The sequence below is a fragment of the Athene noctua genome, chromosome 1, assembly GCF_965140245.1.
Source record: "Athene noctua chromosome 1, bAthNoc1.hap1.1, whole genome shotgun sequence".
In the NCBI taxonomy this organism is placed as follows: Eukaryota; Metazoa; Chordata; class Aves; order Strigiformes; family Strigidae; genus Athene; species Athene noctua.
Genome location: NC_134037.1, coordinates 220,436,303 through 220,460,334, shown reverse-complemented (window position 1 = coordinate 220,460,334; position 24,032 = coordinate 220,436,303). Strand labels below are relative to the sequence as shown.

The 24,032-nt window shown below is 35.3% G+C and overlaps 1 protein-coding gene across 3 annotated transcripts in view; it reads left to right on the top strand.

The window, feature by feature from the left end:
• Positions 1-24,032, top strand: part of PIBF1 (progesterone immunomodulatory binding factor 1) — a 113,605-nt gene that overhangs the window by 65,728 nt on the left and 23,845 nt on the right. For all 3 annotated transcript variants that reach the window (XM_074912128.1, XM_074912113.1, XM_074912117.1), the window contains 5 exons: positions 1,587-1,752; positions 5,082-5,232; positions 9,246-9,336; positions 15,237-15,339; positions 18,796-18,926. In XM_074912128.1, the coding sequence (XP_074768229.1) occupies positions 1,587-1,752; positions 5,082-5,232; positions 9,246-9,336; positions 15,237-15,339; positions 18,796-18,926 (642 nt within the window). The remainder of the gene's footprint in view (positions 1-1,586; positions 1,753-5,081; positions 5,233-9,245; positions 9,337-15,236; positions 15,340-18,795; positions 18,927-24,032) is intronic.

Here is a 24,032-nt window from a genome sequence, read left to right as displayed (position 1 = left end):
ACAATTTGTTGTTACATGGCTTCTATGTCAGAAATACCATCTTGCATTTAATAGTTGTCAAAAGATTTCTCTGTTGTTTGATACTGAGTTTTTTTGATACTCTTGAGTCAGTGTTAATTTTTAGCATCCATAGCATCTTGTGGTAAGGAATTTCACAACTTTCATGTGTGAAGAATGACTTCAATTTGTTTTCATTCTGTGTCTGCTGGCTTTACAGATGCCTTCTCATGTATCTGTTGGAAAATACAGTTGATTCCTTTGCTCATTCTCCATGCCTTTCATGATATTAAAGGCCTCTCTTATTTCTTCTGCCTTCGTCTCTTTTCCAAGTTGTAGAGTCCTAGCTTGCTTAAGTGATTTCTTCTATACAGTGCAACTGTATAAATGCTTGATGTTGCTGGTTGTCAAAGGTAATCTTTATTACCCTTCTCTGATTCTTAACCGGTTCTATTATATTCCTTGTAAGGTGAGGTACTAGAATGGTAGTCAGCATTCAGTGTGCAGGCAACAGCATGAACTTAAGTGACGTGGTGATTTCTGTATTTTCTCTATTGCTTTCACAGTAATTCCCAAAATGTTGGTTTTGACCATTATTTAAAACTGAACCAAAGTTTTCATGGATTTATCTAGTATAACCTCAAGATCTCACTCGTGAAAGAAAACATAGGAGGAGTTCATCATTTTATATATGTGGTTAGGATAATTTTTACAACCTGTGATTTACTTCGCATATATCCTTTGAATTTCATATGTTATTTAATGCTAAGATTCATAAACTTTTCTACTGTTCTTCACATGACACTCATTTTCTACAGTCCAGTAACTTAGAATTCTATCAGCAAACTTTTTTACCCCTCTTTTTTTGAGACTGCTTAAGTAAAATGAGTAGAATGAAAGAAGTCCACTTCTTCGTATCCACTAATATATCCACTTCATATCCAATAATATCCACTTCAGATATTGTCACCTATAATTACCTTATAGTGGTATTCTCAAAAATATACTTAATTTTTGCTTTTTGAGAAGGTCCCATGGTTCTGAATGACTGTGGAAATTAATACACTATTGTGGTCTGATGTTTCTTCATATCTTTGGGTATGAGAAAAAACAGTGTAGCTGATATGCATGATATCCCAAAGGGATATCCCAGGGATGCACCACTGATATCACTGATGTCTAACACCACTTCTCCCTGTCCTGTGTAACGTGGTGGTGAAGACAGGAGAAAACACCTCCTTAGTATCTCTCCCAAGAAGACTTCAGTGCATACATTTGTGTACCGAGAAAGAGATTCAAACTGATCATTTTTAATAATTAAAGTATACTGTGAGGTTATTGTCATTTGGTTGAGCATTAACTACATATTCAGAGAAGTCATGGACTGAGTTTTCTATGTACTGTGTTTTGTTGTCATTACAGTATTGAATTTTCCTGATGATGTTTCAAATACAGGTTACAATAGTTACATAGATAACTAATACTTAATAAAATCTTAGAAATACTGTATTAATTTCTGAAATTGATACCTGTACTGAACAGAACAAGAATGTAGTCTATTTTTGAATCATCAAAACTTTTTTTTTCAGGTATAGACAAATGCAGCTTGGCACAGAAAGCAAAGTAGCTGAACTTCTTCACCAAAGTAAGTTAAAGTCCTTTGAAAGTGAACATGTTCAACTGATGCAACAAGAAACAGCAAAGAATCTTTCACAGTGCCAAATGGAATGTGAGAAATATCAGAGAAAGCTGGAGGTATGTTATGTAAAGAGATACTTTAGGGGGCATTATATAGTTGGTTTTAATTAGAATGTAAAGTGGAAAAGCTTAGGGAAAGAGTAGCAAAGAACATACATGGCTGAATTAGTATCTCCATCAAATTTTGCTGAAGCAGAATCATTCACGTGAGGTAGGTATGTGCTTGTATCACAAAGCTGCTTATGTCAGTCTATGTGATTATTGTAGGCAAAAAAGACAGTTATACCAGAACAGTTATGGTGAATTCAGTATCATTATTAAAAACTAGGATTTGTAATAGCATTGTTATAATAAAAATACTTTTTTGGATACTCAATTTTGGAACACATTTTACAGCTAAAAAAGTCAAGGAGAGCATGATGTGTACAGCATTGAAAAGACCTAACATTGCTGATCCTATCATGGTTGGTTGACCTTGGCCAGCTGCCAGACATCCACCTAGCCCTTCTCTCACTCCCCCTCCTCAAGAGGACAGGGGCGTGGGGGATAAATAAGCTGAGAAAGCTCATGGGTTATATATATGTATGTATACATAATATACATAATATACATGCCTACAGATAGGCAGATCACTTACCAATTGCCATCATGGGCAAAACAGACTTATTTCCTATTACTTATTCCAATTTGTAATAAGTGAAATAGATATGGATGGTGAGAAAGAAAGAAAAAAAACCCCACATCTTTCCCCACATCTTTTTCTTCTGGGTTTAACATCCCCCCTTTGCTTCTGACTCCTCTACCTCCCTCTTCCTGAGCAGTGCAGGGGAGGGATGGGGAATGGGGGTTGTGGTCAGTTCGTAACAGCTCCTCTCTGCTGCTCCTTCCTCCTCACACTTCTACTCTGCTCCAAGGAGAATCCTCCGTGGGCTGCAGTTTCCTTCAGGAGAAAATCTGCTCCTACTTTGGCTCTCCACAGGTTGCAGTTCCTTCAGGGCCTATCCAACTGCTCCAGCATGGGGTCCTCTCTGGGCTGCAGTGTGGATATCTGCTCTGGTGTGGTCTTTCATGTTCTGCAGCAGGACAACCTGCTTCACCATGGTCTTCTCCACGGGCTGCAAGGGAGTCTCTGCTCTGGCACATGAGGCACCTCCTCCCCTCCCTCTCTCACCTTGCTGCACTAAGGCTGTTTATCAAACTTTTTTCCCTCACTCCTCACTGCCATGCAGCATTTTTTGCCGTTTCTTAAATGTATTTCCCTGAAGCACCACCATGACTGAGGGGCCGAGCCGTGCCCTGCGGTGGGTGGGTTGGAGCCGGCTGGAACCGGCTGTGTCCGGCACGGGGCAGCCCCGGCCTCTCCGCACAGAGGCCGCCCTGCAGCCCCGCTGCCAGCGCCTGGGTGCCTGCACCCAGTGCTTCTATTTACATAGAGTTGAATGACTTGGACCTGTTTATCTTTACAAGCTTAGAATTTATTATCTCTCAAACATGTACTTTCAAAAATGTATCATATCCTGTTTACCTGTTTTAGTATTGGAAATGTGTCCAGTATTCAGTAGAGCAAACTTACTTTATAACAAAATTTCTTCACCTGTACAAAGTTAGTCCCAAAATCGTATCACTGAGTCCAGTTTGTGAGATTTAAATGCGATTGTCAGTGTATGTCTAAAACAAATGTCAGGATACAAGCTGGACGGGACAGAATAAAAAACGTTTTTCAAATGCCAGCTATGACAGCTATTCATTTTTGGAGAAGGATGCTGTTCTTCAAGTCACTGCATTTCTAGTGCTGAACCTGCCTAGGGCGTTTATGAAAAGGGACTGTAAAGTGGAACCAGAATTAAAGAGTTTTAGATAAAACATAATTTCTTGTTTGTCTGCATTGAGACGTTCAGATCCTAGCTGATGAGGTTAGTTGTGGTCACAAGCACTGGGAGTACCAGTTTCACTAGACTTTGAGGTTACTAAACAGATTTTAGTTGCAACGACATGTCTAAACTTTGAGAAGATAGTTAAATTTGTGTTATATTTCCATTTTCTTTGTGGATATTTATTTGATCTGATAACATCTTGAATATTTGCCATTCAATTCTGCTAACACTTCTGCCACTTCCTTTTCTCTTCAGAGAGACACTTTGAAACTAGTATGCTTTCATTAAGAAATGTTCTTGCAGAAATTAAATATTTGATGTCTGAAGCTTTTACTACTGTTCCTTTTGACTGAATTCTTCATTTTTAAATTTCCTTTCCTATATATAGTATCAATGTACTAAGGGTTTTTTCTTACCCTTCTTACAGGATATTGATATTATTGAATAGTGTAGTCACTAGTATCTTGCAGCTCAGCTACAACTGCTTTGTGAACCAACTGTTGTTTTTATTTGAGTTTCAACATAGTTTCTCTTATGCATGCTAAAACTAGAAAACAGATGGTTTATATGTTGCTAAAGTTTAACCTATATGTTTATTCTCTGACAGTAGACCAGTCATTTTATGTTTGAGTGGCTTGTTTCTCTAAGCATTGTGCAGTCTTTCATGGTTTTGACAGTGAATCTGGTATTAGTGCTGTATGTACTATTCATATATTTCTGTATCTTAAGATCTATAATCAATTATTATTTTGAATGTTTGGGATTTTTATTTGGGAAGTTGAGTATTAACTTAGCTGCAGTACTACTTGGTTATTACTTTACCTGTTTTAGTTGGATTTTTTTGTGCGAAGCTTGTAAATTACTACTTTACTTACCAAGGATTTTCTTATTCCAGTTGATTTTATAATATTGATGTTGTTTTCGGCTTTGAAGCACTGTATCAAGATTTAGTGCTTATATGGACCTTCATAACTTTTACTTTTGAATATGTGCTTTTTCGTTTAAGCTTAGTGGTTTATGGCATTGGCATATTACCATTCAGTAATAAGTAAATAATAAGAAACTGGTATATTTTAAATACCAAACTTTGATATTTGCCACTCTGTAAAGGAACCTTCTTTTTTTAAATTGATAACTGAAATCTGAATCTACTTAAAGCAACAAAAATAAATGCATTTACACTGTTTTGACTGCTGTGTATTAAATTTTTAGCTGTCACTTTGCTTTTCCTAACTCTTCTTTAAAATTCTTGTAGCTTTTTCTAAGAGAGATTCTTAGAATTATTAAGGCCTTAGGAGATAGGCAAGTGATATGACCTGAGAGCGTAATCTGTGCAAGGTAATATAGTTGAAAAAATAACTGCTTTTTAAAGTATTTTAATCTTTTCTGTGCAAAAGTTACATCAAATATTTAGCATCATACTGCTAAGCATTTTACATGTATTATATTTTGTCTCTTTCATAAATAGCTGTAGTGCTGAATCCCTGATCTTTCCATTATTCATTCTCACAGGTGCTTACTAAGGAATTTTATAGTCTTCAGTCTTCTAGTGAAACACGCATTATTGAACTTCAAACACAGAATTCTGAGTTTCAAGCAAGGCTAGATACTTACGAAAAACTTGAAAAAGAGCTTGATGAGATAATATTGCAGACAGCAGAAAGTAAGTTCTGTCATTAATTATATTGTATCTGTAGGTGTTTCTGGCATTATGACAAGATATCTTGTTGCTTGTGGCACTTGGAAAGTATTACGGTGTCTGTCATTCTCCATCCTTTTGTCTGACAATTAAAATGCAGTAATATGAAAATATTAATGACAGATTTTTAAATGTATTTGTAAATATGTATCAAATAAACATGAACTTGGACATATGAATGTTAAAAATCATATGAGTGTTTCTTTTTATCTCATTTCTCTTCTCCTTATTCTAATTATCCATTATAATTAGATGTGGTTTTTAGGATTCTCCTATTTTTAAAGTATATTTTGAATACCAGGGAACCCTCTTTGTTGACAAACAATTATAGCTTTCATAATACAGTACAGTGATTAATGTGATTTTTTTTATTAATTGGGGGGGGAGATCTTCCCCGTATTGAATTAATAACAAGTAGTCATTATCTAGTTGCTTGTGCCAGATCAGTCTGTTCCAAGTACTAAACCCTGGACTAAATTCAGGCCTTATTACTCTTGAAAATTTTTGTCTCTGGTTGGCAAAAATAGTGATATGTTCTCAAACACAGCGAAATTTCCGTGAAATCTATATGAATTTGGTTCTCAGCCTAAATGAATCCACAAGGCAAGTAATTTCTAATTTGAAAGTACGATTCTAATCTTGAAGTCTTTTAGCCTGTGTGTAAACAGAGTAGGACACTTTAAGATTTCAAATTAATTCATCTGTCTTCTTGTCCTTTTCTCTTTCTTTGCTACTCAAAAAAATAATCACAATTTATAAATAATGTTTTCGAGCTAGAAGATCACTGCATAAGCTTTATGTATAAACAATAGTGTAGAAAAAAGTATGTCTTACTGGGATGCAGTGATGTCTGGGTATCTTTATTAATTAGACTGTATACTTTATCAATTTTATACACTGCAGCTTGTACTTGTTAGAATGGCATGACTACCCAAAGGTTCAAGTCTGACCATGACTGTGTTTGCTATATACATGCTTATGTTTTAGTCAGTAACATGTTTTTTTGAAGTGTGTATATATAAACTTGCCTAAGGAGTATTTGTGTTAATATAGAATTTTTTGGACCTTACCCTCATTTTTTCCAAGGAGAACATAGAGTTCAGAATGCTGTTCTTTGTTCACACTGATTTACATTTTCTTTATGCATCTTAGGATGGCGCTAAAGGTTTTTACAGAGCTAAATCATTCTTAAGTTCTTACATGTGTATTTTAATTATAATTTATGTTCTGTGATACAGAATATGACTTAGAGTTTCCAACTGGACTGTTAAAATATAATTATTTTCTGATTTTGTTGGAGAACAAAGGGAGTTATAGTTCAATATTATTTCAGTATACTTTCTATTTAATAACTAACGTTTTTTCTTACTATTATAGTGTATTTGATACTGAAAGTTAGGATTAATGCTAATTAAGACTGAATTCCAGCACTAAGGTGAACTTCTGAGGAAAATCAGAAGAAATAAATGTATTTCTGTTTTTAAAATACTATGAAGGAGAACACAGACATACTTCTTCCGGTGTCCTTTGGAAATGTCCTTTGGTAGAAAAATAGGTAGAAAATTAGTTGAAAGAAAGGGAATATCATGATTTTTCAAATTCAGTGTGTTCTGGAAATACTCCAGTCTATCTTTCAGAGAATATGATTTAGGCAGAAGTATTGTGTGGAAGACAATTAGAATTTTCTATAGACTTCGGCGAGAATAAGATTTTACTCTTCAGTTCTGTGCTCACTTCTTTATATTTCAATACCATGCAAATTTTTTTTTCTTCTTGAGTTATGAAGCTTCTGCTATTTTACAATATTTAGGGGTGCTTGTGGGGGTGGGGTTCTCTGAACTTAGAAATTGTGTATTTGCACATGTGAGGTGGCTTTTGTCATATACTCATATAAACTTTTTATCTTTTCCTTTGGAGAACGTGCATGTGGAACAGATCACTGAATTGTGACTGTTATTCCCTCATTATGCCTTGCTTTATTGTGTTGAAATAACATGAAACAGTCTATTCAGGAAACTATCAAGAATTTATGTAGCCACTCCTTACAACATCTGAGTGGCTTCCACATGAATAACAACAGTAAACTTTCTTGGCATTTGTCTTTTCTTCCTTTTCAAAATAAAGCCTTCACTTTGGGGTATTTCTGTTGTAGACTAGTTCTTTGATTTTTCTTTTTTTTTTTTTTTCTTTTTTCTTTTTTTTTTTGCTTCCATTGGTTGATATCTTTTTAAGAAAAAGATTGGACCCATATATATCCTCACAATGGCACTTCTTTTTGCCAAGTGGTGTAAAAAACTGTCATTAATAAGTGTCCCCTAACATAAAATGTATATTTTACACCACAAAGTCAGGTGAAGAGCCTGGAAGGACATAAAATTAGATAAGAGAAGCACACACTGATAGAGAATATTATTTCAGCTTCATATCTGCAACATTTCCAAATTTTTTTTGTGTTTGATTTCACGATCTGACACTTACATGGACGCTACTGACAGGTAGGAATTTATACGTCAGGATCCTACTGACACTTCCCTAAGACATACAACACTGAATTTGTAACCAAAAAGAACTATGACAAATTATTTTTTATGTTTTTCTGAACCAGATATATTTAAGGCACTGGAGAATTCCCCATCATAACTAAGTCTTGAAAATCTGAAGTTTTTGTGCCTTTGTACTGCCACATCAATAAACTTTTTCTGTCATACTTACTGGAATTTCTGTATTGTTTTTCATGTAACTAGGTATGTGATTTACCACAAGTGCTCTACAAGAGGCCTTTCTTTTTCTAAATGTGTTTGAAGAGTACTTGTTTAAAATAGAATTAAAAGGGTATTAGACAAGTGAGGAAAGCAGCTATAGTGTTGTGCAAGTTGTTGAGGGGAGAAGGTATTTCTGATTTTTAGGCACTTGAGGATTAGGAAACATGAGTCAGATAGGACTGTCACGTATTTTCCTAAAATTGTTTCTCCTGTTCCCAACTAGTTGGTTCATCAAAACTGTTGTGTGGTACCTGGGCTGGTGTTCAGTTGTGCTCCCTCCTTCTCTCACAACCCTGATGCTCCCCCTTTCTATTTGCCCCTCCTCTCCCCCTCTCTCTGCCCCTGCCTACCTCCCACACACATGCTGCTTCTTTTCCTTTTTTTTTTTTTTTTTTCTGGTCCACTTTATCTTACAGGGGAGAGGAAACCTGAATTACACAAGCTAAAATATAAAAATCTGTAGATGTTTTAATCTTACTGCTATTGTGATTGCTTTTCAAAGCAATTCCAATGTGTTTTAAATCCTTAGAAGCACGTTTTCAGAAATCAGTCATCAATGGAGGCAGAGATTATTTTGAATATTTTTACTTTGCATAAACATAAGAATCTCCTTCTTGTCCTGTTCTGAAGATGGGTATCGCATTTGTTTTCCTCAGGTTATCAGAAATTTCTAATTACCACAGTCTTTCAGAAATTATAATGAACAGCCTCACATTGACATCAGCTCCCTCAGCAACCTCAGATGTGTCCTTCTGGTCTCATGGATTTGTTTCTGTCCAGTCAGCTTAAGCACTCCCTAATTTTATCATCTTCTACTTCCTCATGTGTGCACAGAAAATTAATTCTTTAGAAAAAAAAAACAAACAAACAACCTAACCCTCTACTGCTGAATTATACTATTAGTGTGTGTATTGTAACTATAGTGACACTACTCTTTTCCTTTACTTTCCTATTGCGTGTCTCATGTTAATCAAAAAACAGAAAAATAAAAAGTAAAAAGCCTACCAGTGTTGTGAGAAATTAGTGTATGGCACTATATTATTCTAATTGTGAACAAAATTGTTCTACTTAAGTCCGGAAGGCTATACCAAGTGAAAATCTAGGTTCTAGAAGTTTGTGTGTGTGTATAGTTATAAACAGGATTGCTTATAAGTTTGTAAGTTCTTGCAGTGTAATTACGTTCTTCAACAGTACCTTTCTGCAATTTTTTTTCAGTGGAAAACGAAGTTGAAGCTGAAAGGGTTCTCTTCTCATATGGGTATGGTGCTAATGTTCCTACAACAGCCAAAAGACGACTAAAGCAAAGGTAAAAAAGTGCCTCCTGAATTTACTTCTCCAAGACAAAGTAAATGAAGATATATGTGCATTAAGTTTTGTCTTAGAATCCAGCCAGTTTGATTAACATAAAGAGGTTTTTTTAATTACTTAAGTATACATGAACAGAATGAAGACTGGGACCTGTTAATGTGGTTGCATATAAATGAGCATATACATATTTTTCTAGGTCATTTTAAGATCTTTTTTCATTGTCTTTCAGAAAGATTAATTTTAATTGTATAAAGCTAAGCAGCTGTAAAAACAGACTAGTTACATGGTTTACATTTATATAATAGGAAATAAGTTTTTAATACCCTAAAAATGATTGTATATAATTGTAACAAAAAAAAAAACTGTCGGGAAATTAAAAAGGCCAAGGTTTCAGAGAGCATCACTATTTCAGCTTTATAAATACAGGAGCTGATTCCAGGTATATTTCTTCAGTTTGCTATGATACCATTTGATCAATAGATAAAAATTATGTGTAGGCTGATTAACATATCTTCTGATCACAGTCATTTTTAAATAATAAATTTATATTATGCACTATCTTTAAGAAATAATACTGACATTCGAATGGCTCATTGTGAGCATAAAGTCTACAAGCTACAAGTATAGAGAATGTAGATTTATTTATAATATTTTCAAACTGTGACCACAGAAAAGTTTTGCTGTTGTTGAAAATATGTGTAGATAGTATAAAAAGAAAATATTACATTCAATTAGAATCATGGTACAGTGGGATGATTTAGGTTGGAAGGAACATCTGGAGGTCAGAAGGGTTCAACACCATGCTCAGAGCAAATCCGGTTGTTCAAGAGCTGGTCCAATAAGTTTTGATTTTTCCCTATGGATAGAGATTGCTCATCCTTCACAATATTAGGTCAGAGTAATGTGATTATTTTTGTCCAGAATCCTGTCTCCAGCCTGACAGAGTTACCACAGTTAGGATAGTGGTTCTCCCAGGATTATACACATTTTTTGAACTTTGAGTATGCCTACCATTTGCTCAAATGCAGGAAAGTTGACTGCATAGTTTGTGTTAGTGGTAGGCTTTGACCATGCTATCTTCTACTAAAATGAGACACTCCACCATCATGGTAGACACACGAAGAAGGGTATAAAGACAGGATGAATGTGTACCATAGCTTCGCAGTGTACGTTTCTAGCATTCAAGAACTGTAAGTGCAGTTTTTGTCATGTATAGCCGATTTTTACTCTAAGTATTAGTTTCTTTAGTTGTTTTTGTCCTCTTAACCTCCACCTTCTCCATGACAAAGAATATTTAACATCTAAAGTTACTGATGATAATCAAGGGCAAATGATGGTCTGTTCATGTCTGCAACAAAGATTTATGGGCCATGCTGTTTCTTCTGTCCTTCATGTTTGTTTTTCAAGTAAGTGTTGTGGATATGATTGTCAGTCAGATTAGACCCGTTGTGCATTGACATATCACTGACAAAAATCATAAAGATTTTATGTAGTACTTAACTTTGGAATGGCTTAATTTCCTCTTTGATGTTTTTAAGCCTCTTATAATTCTTTCCTTGTAAGATTTCTTTTTATATTGCATAAAATTCAAGAAGAAAAAAAAAAGGGAGGGTAAAAAAGCTCCATAACTCTGTTGAATGTCTGGTTTAGGAGACGACTGAGTGTTCCATAGCATCTTTTCCTAAAACTTCAGTCTTTTCCTCCTCTGCCAATAGTTTGGGAACTTTTCTGAGTTTCAGTTTAGATCCTTCTTTTTCCCCACCTTATGAGATTCAGTTTAGATTATTTATGTATAAAAGTAGTATGCTAAATCACCTTTGAATGATGAATCTGATGATTGGTAAGCCAGGATTTTGGATGTGCTTGGAAGGCACTTTCTGAGTTTAAAAGTGGCTCTATGAGAATGCCTCATATATTCTTCTTCTGTTCCAAAAGGCATTAGAAGATAAAGCTGATTTAATCCTTCATAGTGCTGTTGCAGACTTAATAGACTATCTTTTAAAATTAAGAAGATCAAAAAACTATAAAAGTTTGTATGGTTTACGTGCTGCTGTTCTGATTCACGGAAAACTGCCATGCAGAAAATATGTATGATGCCTATGGCTCCTTAAGCTTTAAAGCACAGTCTCTGTAAGACCAACGTCTGTGTTTAGAGCCATTAAAGAAACACAGATAAGTTTCAAGGATTGCAAAAGGAAAGAGAATTTATTGCAAATGTGAATCTTTATGGAGTCCACTACCTGTTCTTTAATTCCATACATACAGGATCCTAAATTAAGAGTTCTTACAAGTTCACAGCATGCACTTCAGTCTCTGAAATTTTGTACAAAATCACCTGTTCAAGCATAGTGCCTTGTGGGGTCTATACCTCTTTGCCTACTTGCCAGAAACAACTATTTCATTACTTTGGATGTAGGCACCATGCACCCATAGGAGTACATCAAACATGCTTGTGAACATTCTGAAGTATCAAGACCAGATGTCATGTAGTAGCCCACTTCCATAAGTCTAAACTCTCACTGTGAACTACCTATTGGCAATGATTGCTTGTCCACACTAACTCTTCAGCTATGCCTGGGAACTGTTTGGGAGAGTGTTAATGAATAAATGCCAGAATATTACCAGGAACACTTCAGTGGCTTGCTAACAAAAAGTTATCACATTCTTGAGCATGGCATAGTTTTCTAGTATAGTTGGAATCAAAGTTTTCCAGAATGTCTTTGCAGGTCAGTACCTTTGTCCCTTTCCTTTAAATGTAAACTAGTCAAAAAACATATCAAAACTTTTTTCATACTTGAAAAATGTACTTGTGTTTCTCCTTAAATACTTGCAAATTCAGGTCAAGTTCACTGAGTAGTTGTAGCTGGCTATAATTGGCTATACTCCCAAAGTTGCCATGGAAAGGTATCCACGTTTCCCATTGCACTCTACTAGCTAATGTATAAGATCCCCAACTAGTCAGAGCAGTGGTTTATTTCTCTTCAGTACTAGATGGGATCTTAACACATATCTTCTGTCTCCTAAATAAAAAACCCCAAATAATTAGTTTGGAGAATTATTTTCTCTTTTCTCAGTTATTGTTTACACAGTCTAATGCTCCTTGTAGGAGGAACTGAGAGAACCAACCTATTAGTGAATGCTATTGAGGATTTCAGGTAATTCCTCTCATAACACAGCTGAAGAATATTAAGACTTCTGCCAAATCTGAAAGTGTATTCCCTTTTACTGAGGAGAAGGTGGATGTTATGACTGGTCAAATTTTCAGAGAACATTTATACACCATTCTAGCTTTACACTCTCTAAACCTCAGTTTAAGGGTAGATATAATCTCCTTGTTGTCTACTTTAGATAATTTACTCTCTTACAGATTCAGTATCATGGTCAAGAACTGGATAACACTTTGCTATCCATTATTTGGAGACTAACAGTCTTCCGTATTCAGTTTATGGATGATATGCATTGAGAGTCTTAAGATCTGAACTGGACTGACTTCTCCCTTTCTTCAAGATACAAGTTTCTGAAAAATTACACACATTTGAATGGAAGGATAGCTTGTTGTGGAGAGAGATTACTTCAGTTGTTAAGGCACACTAAAAAGTGGTATTAACCCTGTATATTTTCCTCATCTCTAGAGCTCTGAATTTCCCATGTCATGTTGTGAAATAGATTGGTGAATAGAGTACCTAAACACAGAGGGGTACAGTGATAAATTCTCTAGATACAATTTTGATAATAAGCCACCAAGCTGCTGAATCCTACAAAGATGGTAGGATTCATTGCAAGATATGTAGATTTAGTTATGTAATCACAGGTTTAACACCAAGACTTGGCATTTAACCTCCCATTATAACCAATTTAGTTCTAATCATAGAATGATAGAATCATATAACGGTCTGGATTGGAAGGGACCTTAAAGATCATCTAGTTCCAACCCCCCTGCCACAGGCAGGGACACCTTCCACTAGATCAAGATGCTCAAAGCCCCATCCAACCTGGCCTCGAACACTTCCAGGGAGGGGGCATCCACAGCTGCTCTGGGCAACCTGTTCCAGTGTCTCACCACCCTCACAGTAAAGAATTTCTTCCTTACATCTGATCTAAATCTATACTCTTTCAGTTTAGAACCATTACCCCTTGTCCTATCGCTACACTCCCTGATAAAGAGTTCCTCTCCGTCTTTCCTGTAGGCCCCCTTTAAGTACTGGAAGGCTGCTGTAAGGTCTCTCTGGAGCCTTCCCTTCTCTAGAGTGAACAACCCCAACTCTCTCAGTCTGTCCTCGTAAGGGAGGTGCTCCAACCCCTGATCATCTTTGTGGCCCTTTTCTAGACTCGTTCCAACAGATCCATATCCTGCTTATGGTGGGCACCCCAGAGCTGCACACAGAATTCCAGGTGGGGACTCAGCAGAGCAGAGTAGAGGGGTAGAATCACCTCCCTTGACCTGCTGGCCACATTTCTCTTGATACATCCCAGGACACTATTGGCTTTCTGGGCCTCGTGCATGTTGCTGGTTCATATTCAGTTTTCCATCCACTACTATTCCCATATCCTTCTCCTCAGGGCTGCTCTCAATCCACTCATCACCCAGCCTGTATTTGTATATGGGACTGCCTTGACCCATGTTCAGGATCTTGCACTTGGCCTTGTTGAAATTCATGAGGTTTGGACAGGCCCACCTCTTAAGCTTATCAAGGTCCCTCTGGATGGCAAATCCTTTCCCTCCAGTGTGTCAACCTCACCACACAGCTTGGTGTCATCAGCAAACTTGATGAAGGTGCACTCAGTCCCACTGTCTATGTCACCAGCAAAGATGTTAAACAGCACTGGTCCCAGTACCAACCCCCGAGGAACACCACTCGTCACTGGTCTCCACTTGGACATTGAACCATTGACCACAACTTTTTGAGTACGACCATCCAACCAATTCCTTATCCACTGAGCGGGCCGTTCTTCAAATTCAAGTCTCTCCAGTTTAAAGACAAGCGTGTCATATGGGCCAGTATCAAATGTTTTGCACAAGTCCAGGTAGATGATGTCAATTCCTCATTACAGTCACTGGAGTTTGGAGTACATTTCAATTCATCATCCAAGAGTCCATTTTAGTGGAATATAGTCAGGCTCTACAGACTGCATTGAATAGGACTAAGTGATTAATAACAGCTTGAAAGACTAGGTTAGATGTCTGGAAGTAGGCTCTACAATTGCATACCGAATCTTCCTATTGCTGCCTGTGGAACTATGCTGATGAATTGATGATAAACTCTTCTGACTTTGGACATGAAACAAGAGGTTGAGGATCTAATTTTTTAAGTAGAGTGTTTAAGTCAGTCAATAATCCTTTTTCTTCAAAGTTAATTTGTGGATCTGTGTAAGAGGTGGGGGGTTTTTTTTAAAAAAAAAAAGTGGCAATAACATTTTTTAGCATATTAATTGTCAGACAAAACAATTTTGTCTCTGTTTTAAAAATGATAAAATACTATATTTTTCAGTGTTCTACTACAAAATGTATAATAATGTGCATTTTTAAAAAAATTATTTAAGGAGAAGCCAGTTACAGTGATTCCCTAAAGTTGCTAAAAAGTAAATACTTAGTGGAAACATTTTGACATGATTACTGCAATTGTGTGGTATTGCACAAATTATATAGGTAATTACTTTGTGAAAAATATTACAATGGCATAACTGTGGGAATACTATCTCAGTGCTGTTAAATTTTGTAATCTTTTCATTGTTTTTTTAACTTTGACCATTCTGCATGTTTCAATATGTAGTTTATATGTATTAGTATTTAAGCATTGGTGAAAAAGTAAGGCAATCAAGTTCTGAAATATAAATGTGAAAATTTCTTTTGCGTATTTTGGAAAAAATTCAACTTGAGCTTGCTTTTTATTGGCACAGTGTTCACTTGGCAAGGAGGTTACTGCAGCTAGAAAAGCAAAACTCGTTGCTTGTAAAAGATCTGGAACATCAGAAAGAACAAGTAATACAGATTTCACAAGAGGTAAATTACTGCTACAAAAAAATCAAATCTGTAGAGACTATAAACATTGCAGAACAGCTGTTCATAAAATGGAATATTTTCTAAACAGTGTTTATTATCTATTTGATGTCAAAAAATGGCCTCATAATTAATCAAAACTCTGTGTTAAACATTTTCAAAGTTTATATTGTATTTTGAAGCGAAGATCGAAAGAGGGATTACTTTACAGGCTGAACAAGAATGTAAGCCAGACAGACAATGTTCTGATTTCTAAGCAGAAGACCAGCTAGCTAAACTAGTTTGTTCTGTTTGGTAGTTAATTGTTCAATGAATACCTTGTTACTTTTTACACAACTACTTCTCTTAAATCACTTTTGAAGATATTTCTGTTAATCCTTTTCTACATTGTGCAATTCTTGAGTCTTTTGAACGTACAACTCTAGGGAATGTTTAATATAAGCTGCTTGTTAAAAAAGCTAAAAATTTTTTTTTACTTTGTTACAATGAGTTGAATTTATTGATATTTTAAAATTCTGTATCTAATAGCTGAAATAACATATTACATTGACGTGGAGAACAAACACTAAACAAAACTCAGCTTGACATCTCCCAGAATTAGGGCAAACTAACTTTCTGAAATATTTTTAAGATTGTCTTCTAAGTTTCTCTTAGGAACCAAAGAACTTCTAGATTTGTTATTATGTATTTTCACCATATGGAATTTCTAAGCTGATTGCTTTAGTAATGTGGTTAGCAGTTTGATTTTTTAAATCCATGGTAATTAGAAATTAGGATAACTATTCTCAAGTACTTCACAGTGCAAATACTTAACTTTTTACATGTTTTATTTCAATGAAAGATACATGAACAGTGAAGTATGGATTTTTTTTTAACAGTTTATTATAGATTCTTCTTAGGTATATTATAGTAATTTGTATTTGACTAAAATATATCCTTAAAATCTTCTTGACTTGGAAACATCAAGAGATCTGTGAATCCAGTGTTATCCTTAGTATTTTTCTATATCACTATTCTTTCACCGTCATTAATAAAATTGATGCTTTATTTCCCACTTAAATCTGTCTGGTTTCCACTTCAATACATTTCTTCTTACCCAGAGTGGTTTTATATTTGCTTCTAGGTCAGTGATGAAAGACCCAGTACCAGTGACCTTAGTTCAAATTCCTTCAAAATTCCACTAGAACATCTTCACCTCATTTTTATTCTCCCATGAGATGCCATGTAGCCCTTTCTTGATCATATAACTATATCGTTTAAATCAGAATATCATCCAGTATGAAGCTAAATGTCTTCCAGATAGCTAATGCACAGCTACTAAGCCTATAAACATCAAACTTAAAAGGTTAAATAAAATCTTTTAAGACCTGATTTCTATTAAACTCATGTCTGGCACTCAGGTCCGAATGCTTCATCAGATTGCCTTCTCCATAATTTCATTCATTTGTTGCAAGTCTGATATCATGTCTCTTCCTGAAAGTTGGAGCGCTGTGGAAAAGCTCAGCTGCTGAAAAAAACTTGTCCTCAGTTAGTCCCATTATAGTTTGTCAGGCTTTATTTAACTGCAGGATCCTATCTATTTTCAGGTCATGATACAACATTAGAAAATAATTTTCCCCTGAAGTTCTCTCTCTGTTTCTTTGTATAGCAGTGACTTGCAATGTTAAAGTAGGTATTGAGACATTTCATAGTACAGAAGATTTGTTGATCATGTCTAGGACAAGCAGAATAAAGGACTTCTCATGTCCTGATCCAAAGAAGATCCTCAGCTAGTGATAATCAGTTTATTTCCTCTGCCACTCACTTCATGTTAGTCTCAGTTTAAGTAAGTGGAAGCCTGTATATCAGCTTCTGCAAAGTAGTGATCTGCAATTACTACATTTAGTGTTCAATCTAAATTTTGGAATGAATTCACTTTGCAGAGGTTTTGAACAACAGTGTCATAACTGGATAGACAGCTTCTTGTGTCTAGAAGGCTAATATGATCATTGTGTGACTTAAGAAGCGAGTACTGAGTCAGTATAAAGTAAAAATTATATCCTAAATAACGAAATATACTAAGCCAATACATTCAGCTGCTGCTGAATGACTTTTTCGAGGCCTCATCATGACATTGTATTTGTGTTTTCTGCATGCCTCAATTGAAACTTTTTTTACTAAAAGCAGGTTTACACCTCACTCTGAAAAAGAGAGTATAGATCAAGCTGAACAATGATGAAATCCTTCAGCTTGATGGAGATGTCCATTCAGGGATAAATTATAAATGTCCAGTTGCAAGGTATTAGATTTATTGCTTAAAAGAACAACACAGAAATACTGAAGTATACATTGTACATTAAGGCAAAAAGAAATTGAAGTTGCTTACAAAAAATAATGCTTTTGCCCAAGAATAATGCTTAATTTATATACATGTGTGTATACTAGTAAAATCGATCCATTAATTGCATTTAATGATTAATTGATTACAGCTTAATGACAACCTCTTTTAAGTTTATAGAATCAAACAGGCAGCAAAGCACTACCATGGAGAAGGGAGGGATAGCCTTTTCTCTAAATGGCAGCATGCTTTTTAGCTGGTTAAGTTAGCAAATTAACAGATGACTTAGCAGCATCAAACCAAGCTTACAACACCTCATTTGTCCTTTTCTGTTGAAGTACTTTAATTCTTATCAGTGAGAATAATGAGGAACTTTACACTATGATGACATTCCATTAAAACTGTTGGTATCTAAACTTTAAAATATTTTAATTTATTTTTTAGATAATGAGGTTGGTATTCTTGACTTAATGTATTCTAGCTGCTGAAACTGTTAAATCTTGATGTGTGATCTTAATTCTGCACGTATTTTAATGAATGATCTTGCTATATTGCTCAAGATGTAAGCCATATCATGCAAGCTTTTTAAATTTAGTGATCCTAATTTGTTCAGGGAACAGGGCTAGAAAGGCTTATTTTCTACTTATGGGTATGACTTATTTTATACTACTCTTAAAAACATCCTTTTGAATTTCACTGTTCATATACAGTAATTGATTAGAGGAAAGGGGACTTTTCTTCCATGTTTTTGTTTAGATTCAATTTCTGAGCTGAAAATTCAATTGTAATAGTATGCTGTTTTAAAAAAGTCACTTGTGAACAAGCAGAGGCCTTGTCTATACTAACTTCATCTGTGGAAACTATTGCATTAAAATTATTGAAAATGCAGATTAAGGAATTGTAGAAAGCAATAGCATTATCACAGTGAAAATATATAATTCGGGTAGAAAATTGAGAGGACAATGTGCTAGATAGTAATTTGAGTGTAGTTTGTTTCTTTTTTTTTTGTGAAGTAACATGTTTGAGTGTTATATTATTATGCCATTGGTAATAATAATATCCAGTAATAATTCAATAATAGTCAAGTAATTGTGTTTTATAAATGATAAAATTTATAGTAATAATACATCTTTTTTTGGCAGCTTGACAGAGCAAATTCTTTGCTGAATCAAGTACAACAGCCATACAAATACCTCATTGAAACTGTGCAACAGAGAGATTCTCAAATAAGTCTACAGAAAGAACATATTACACAACTTGAAAAAGATGTCAGGTAATCACTGTTTCTTTATTTTAAACTGCAAATGAAATAATTTATGTGTTTGTCATTAGAAAACAATTATGTTACTGGCAATGAAGTAGGAGATGTTGACATTCCATCATTGACAAAATTCAGTCTTTATACTGGAACTGGCATCAGTGATTTCTCTCATACCGTTAGGAAAAGAGGCTTTAGGTTAAGAAAAGCAGCAACAACAGATATAGAGTTTGGAGTTCAGAAGAGCTCTCATAAAGTAAAGGAAAAGTTTAGAAGAGTAAAATGAAAGAATGACACACCAAATGTATAAAAGCAAAAGTAAAGGAATAAGGTCAGAGAAAAATAAGACTAGTCCACCAGCAAAGGGTATTTCAGGCATAAATTCAAGCAGACCTCCTCTGGTGGAGACTCTGATTTGGTGTTATATCCAGCTGTCAGAGCTCTCTGACCACTGATCAGCTTCTCACCATCATACAGCTTTATAAACTATGTTTATCATTTGGTTCCCAAGTAAGCTGTTATGAAATATCCCTTCATTTTCAAGGAAGTTGATAGCTGTGTCCTACTGCACTACAGGATTAGCATTTTAACTATTAGGTGTTTATGTGTATCTTGGTTTAGGATATACATACAGTAGCAATTATGAAGCATTATTGTGATTGTATTACAAAGCAATTACATGAAAAACACAGGGTTTTTAAAAAAAAAAATCTGCTGAAGCAATGAAAATAGAAAAAGTAGGACTCACCATAGCTAAATACTTTATCCTACATACTGTTTTCCATATGTATCTATTCAGAGTGTTTTGATGGCTTGCCATGGTATTTGTTATGCCTTAAGGAATACCTAAAAATGCTTATTATCCAAGTAAATCTATACTTAAATCAATACATTTATAAATAAATTGAACTATGCATTCATACTTCCTGACAAGATACCTTTCACTGAGCTTAACTTTGATTCAGTAAGAATAGATCTTTTTTTATTCCAGAATCAAGCATTTTTAATATTTTCCTAGACTTTGTATATTGTAAGAAAAGCTTCAGGGTAAGTTATATTCTTCCAGGACATGAAAAATCACAATGTTCCTATATATGCAGGATTCTTACTTTCCAATTGTGAAAAAAAATCTTCAAATAATTGGTTACTAGCAAATTACACTTTTAGATTACAGTAACCTGAAAACATCTTTAATTATTCACACAGTAGTCCAAAAGTGTCTCAAAAGGTAGGGGAAAAAAAGGGAGTAAATAGGTGAGACAATTTCTGAAAGTATGTTTCATGCCTTCAAAATATACAAGAACTTAAATGCATTATTAGCATTGATTCTGTTGAGTTTTTATGTTTTATTACAAATAATCTGTATGCCCAGATATTCTTCCTAAACTTAGCCTACAAGTTAAGGCACCTAAATTAGTAATTTACTTAGGTCATCTTTCCTTAGTAGTTCATGGAGGAAGTGGCATCTCCAAAAAGCAATCCAGATTTTGGATGGCATGAGTCATTTGCTAGAGATGCCTGTTACTCTCCATTAACTATAAAGGGAATTTTTGGCATCTTCAAGTGCCTGAGGTTAAGGAAGAAAATGGATCTCCACCACAATGCAAGTATTTGTGGTAAACATACCAACAGTACTCTACTGTGATGAGGTGGGGTGTGCTCACCACTAGTCCATATTTCTGTAAATGAAAATGTGGTCTGACAAAAATTATTTTTATCCTTAATATTTTTGAAGTAAAAGAGTGTAACACTTTGCACATCAAATGTTTTGGTAAGAATTTTTTCCTGTAGTTTCCAATATCTCTTGTGATAAGGGAATAATAGTTAGTTTTAGTTTACAAGTTTGCCTCAACTTTGCCATAGTTTCATAGGCCAGTGAAATTCTTGGAAAGAGCCTAATGTCTTAGGGCTTTTGGATACGTATCAGTAGGTCCCTAATTTTACTATTCATAATGCAGTATTTAAAACAAACATCCTAAATTGTTATCTGATATTCCCTAGAGCACAGGAGAAATCATAATCTGATATAAAATTAATAACGTTGCTCCTTTGCTTTCCTGTGAGTGAGAGGAAGGTTAGAGGAAGGGATTTCTAACCAGAGAACCATTACATACTAGAAATGTACATTCCAGTTTAAATTAAAATATCCCTTAGGTGATTTCAGATTACTTTGTGGACCAGTCTAGCTGCAAGCTATTCCAGAATTGAATCAGAATTGGATTTAAGTAAATTAATGATAAACCCTACCAAATATGCCAAATGAAGCTCTGCTGGATCAAAAGATTTAGACCACTATTCCTATCTGTCTTAGTTTAATAAACAGCATTTTGTTGGTTTGTGTGTGGAATACTTTTGAGAGGATGAGTGCAGAGAATTAGTGCTCCTCAAGGAGGGCCCTAAATTCTGCAGTTAATGTTGGTGCTAGTAGAAAAGTAATAGTGAAAAGACTAAACGTGGCTTATGAAGCCTGCTTTCTCTGTATCTCATGGCTAAGGGAAAAAGTTAATATTTGTAAAGCCATTTCAAATTGATTTTTTTTTTTTTTCAACCATTACATATAATTAATAGTTAATACTGCAGTCCTGCAGTAGCCTTTTTAAGTTGAGGTTTAATTTATGCTACAGTTACACAAAGTACATTATTATTTTTTAAAATCTTACATACAGTACATGCATTAACTTTATTTCTAAAAAGCAGTTTCATAAATACCAGCTAATGGAAAAATAGTGTTGAAATTTTTTTTTTTTCAGACAGACCTTTAAAAATACTAGTAGTTTGTTTAATATTTTTTTTAAATCTTGTATTTGAGTACCAGACTGTAGGCAAATTAACATAATATTGATATGCCTGCACCCTGACAACCAAGACTGAATATGTAGTTTCACCCTCACAGCTGCCCTATGCTCGATTATGTTTCTCCTCCCTTAATGTTTAGTGCGCATAATATATGGTGTTCTTTTCATGTTGTGTTTTTATCTCATCCGCTCATCAAGGGGGATGGTTCTGCACTATTAAATCATGGATTCCCTAGGCAGAGCAGTCGTATGTGTGTTATCAGTGCCAGTGTTCTCTGTCACCTCTCAACTTCAGTGTGGAGGGAACAGCAAGGACTAATTTGCAAGTCAATTCACTTTTTTAGACTTAATCCATAATTGGCTTCTGTGCACAATGATGACAGCCAATAATCTTTTTAGAATGTACTCCTAGGGTGCTTAAGCTCCGACAGTTTTCCCAGGATAATGAGTCAGTACTTTTTTGCAACCTTATAAATGTTTTGCAGCAACCTATGCTCAGGATTCTCCACATTGCATCATTCTATGAAAATGTCATTTCTGACAGCAGTTATTTCCAGAAGAGTAGTGGGATAGATTCAGGCAGATCATTTTGATATAATACTCTTGAAGTCCTGCAGATCCTAAGTTTCCTTCCAACATGGTCTTCAAATTCACTTTAACCAGAGCAGCTTACATGCCTTCATCCTTAAGGGCTAAGGCTGTCTTTCAGACCCTCCATATCAAAATGTCTTCCTCACTTGGGAGGACTATTCAAATAGTACTCAAGGTTGCTTGTGTCAGTAGCTCTTAAACTGAATCATAGAATGGTTTGGGTCAGAAGGGACTTTCAAAGAACATCTAGTTCTGACCCTTCCTGCCATGGGTAAGGGCATCTTCCACTAGATAAGGTTGCTTAAAGCCCCATCCAACCTCTCCTTGAAAGGAGAGGAATAGTCAACATAGATACCAGACTGAGTCAAGGCCTTAAAGCAGTATATTCCACCAGAACTGGAGATACTTCGGCTTGCTGAAAAGTGTGTCTGTTCTGGATATCTCACACAGCTTTGTGGATCTTTAGCCATTTCTTCACTAAGAACTGCAAGAGCTATTGCAGTTGGGGTAAATACTTAACTGAGCAGCTGCCACTGTTGTTAGTTATTTGCATGAACAACTAGGGACCCATCTCCAGGTTATTACATGTGTGTGACATTACTGTTTAGATTCAAGTGTGAAGGCACAAGTGTATTGCTACTCAAAGATAAAAGGAGAGATGGTTTAGGGGTAATAGAAGCTCTGTCAGATGTTTCCCACACATATGTTCACTTACACTCTCCCTCCCAACCCCTTAGATTTCTTCCCAGCAGGCCATGGGCTGTGCTGGCACTTGGCCATGGAGACAACCGAGGTGGCCCTGGGAACAGAACACTTCGTGTGCTTGTGCACTGAGCCATGCACCTGCAGATAGGCTTCAGATACAAAACTTCTATTCTTGAATGAAGGGCAGATGCAGGGTGAATTTATAGGTGGTCTGCATATCTCAAAATATTCTGTTAGGTAACCTCTCATTTATGTCAGTCCACATAGCACTCTCGTTAATAAAAGTAAATATCAATGGTTAATAAGAGCAGTGGTATGTATGAGGATGACTCCTTCCTACTATAAAGAAAACTCTCTAGCATACAGTTCTTTAACTAGAAATGAAAACATCACATTTAGCACTCCTTTTGAAAAGAAATACCTTTAACTATGTCATGCTGTGGGAAAACAAATCTTTGAATTTCATTCTTATGTGTGTAGTGAAGTAATTGTAGTTTTAGTTTTAATTTTCTGCTAAAAACATCTAGTTTTATAAATAACTGGAGATGTTAAACAGGACTTCATTCATAAAGAGAGGGTATTTATTTTAAATGCAGTTACTCAAATTTCTCTGTTTTAAAAAGTGGTTCACTTACCCAAAAGCACTCCTCAAAAGCCTAACTGTGTGGCAAATCTCGAAGCAGTACAAGGATTTCGCTCACTAAGAAGCTATGTACTGAAATGCTCCTTGCCTAAACATTTTGGGTTCTTTAATTGCCATCCAAACATAAAGCTCAGCATACAGTGTTAGCTGGGTTTTTCCCATCACAGAATGGGCAATGAGCTTTTTAGGAGATCATTACCATTCTGTGAATTCCAACACTACTGCAATTTACTTGAGAAGTTCTCCAAACAAAATTTGTAGAAACTTTTTTTTTTTTCTGCAAATGAATGTTTTCTGACCTGTATTACAACTTTTAACAAGTTGTTTGGGTTTGGGGTTTGTTTTTTTTTTATTTTTACAATTTGAAAAAGTAATTTCAATTTGGAC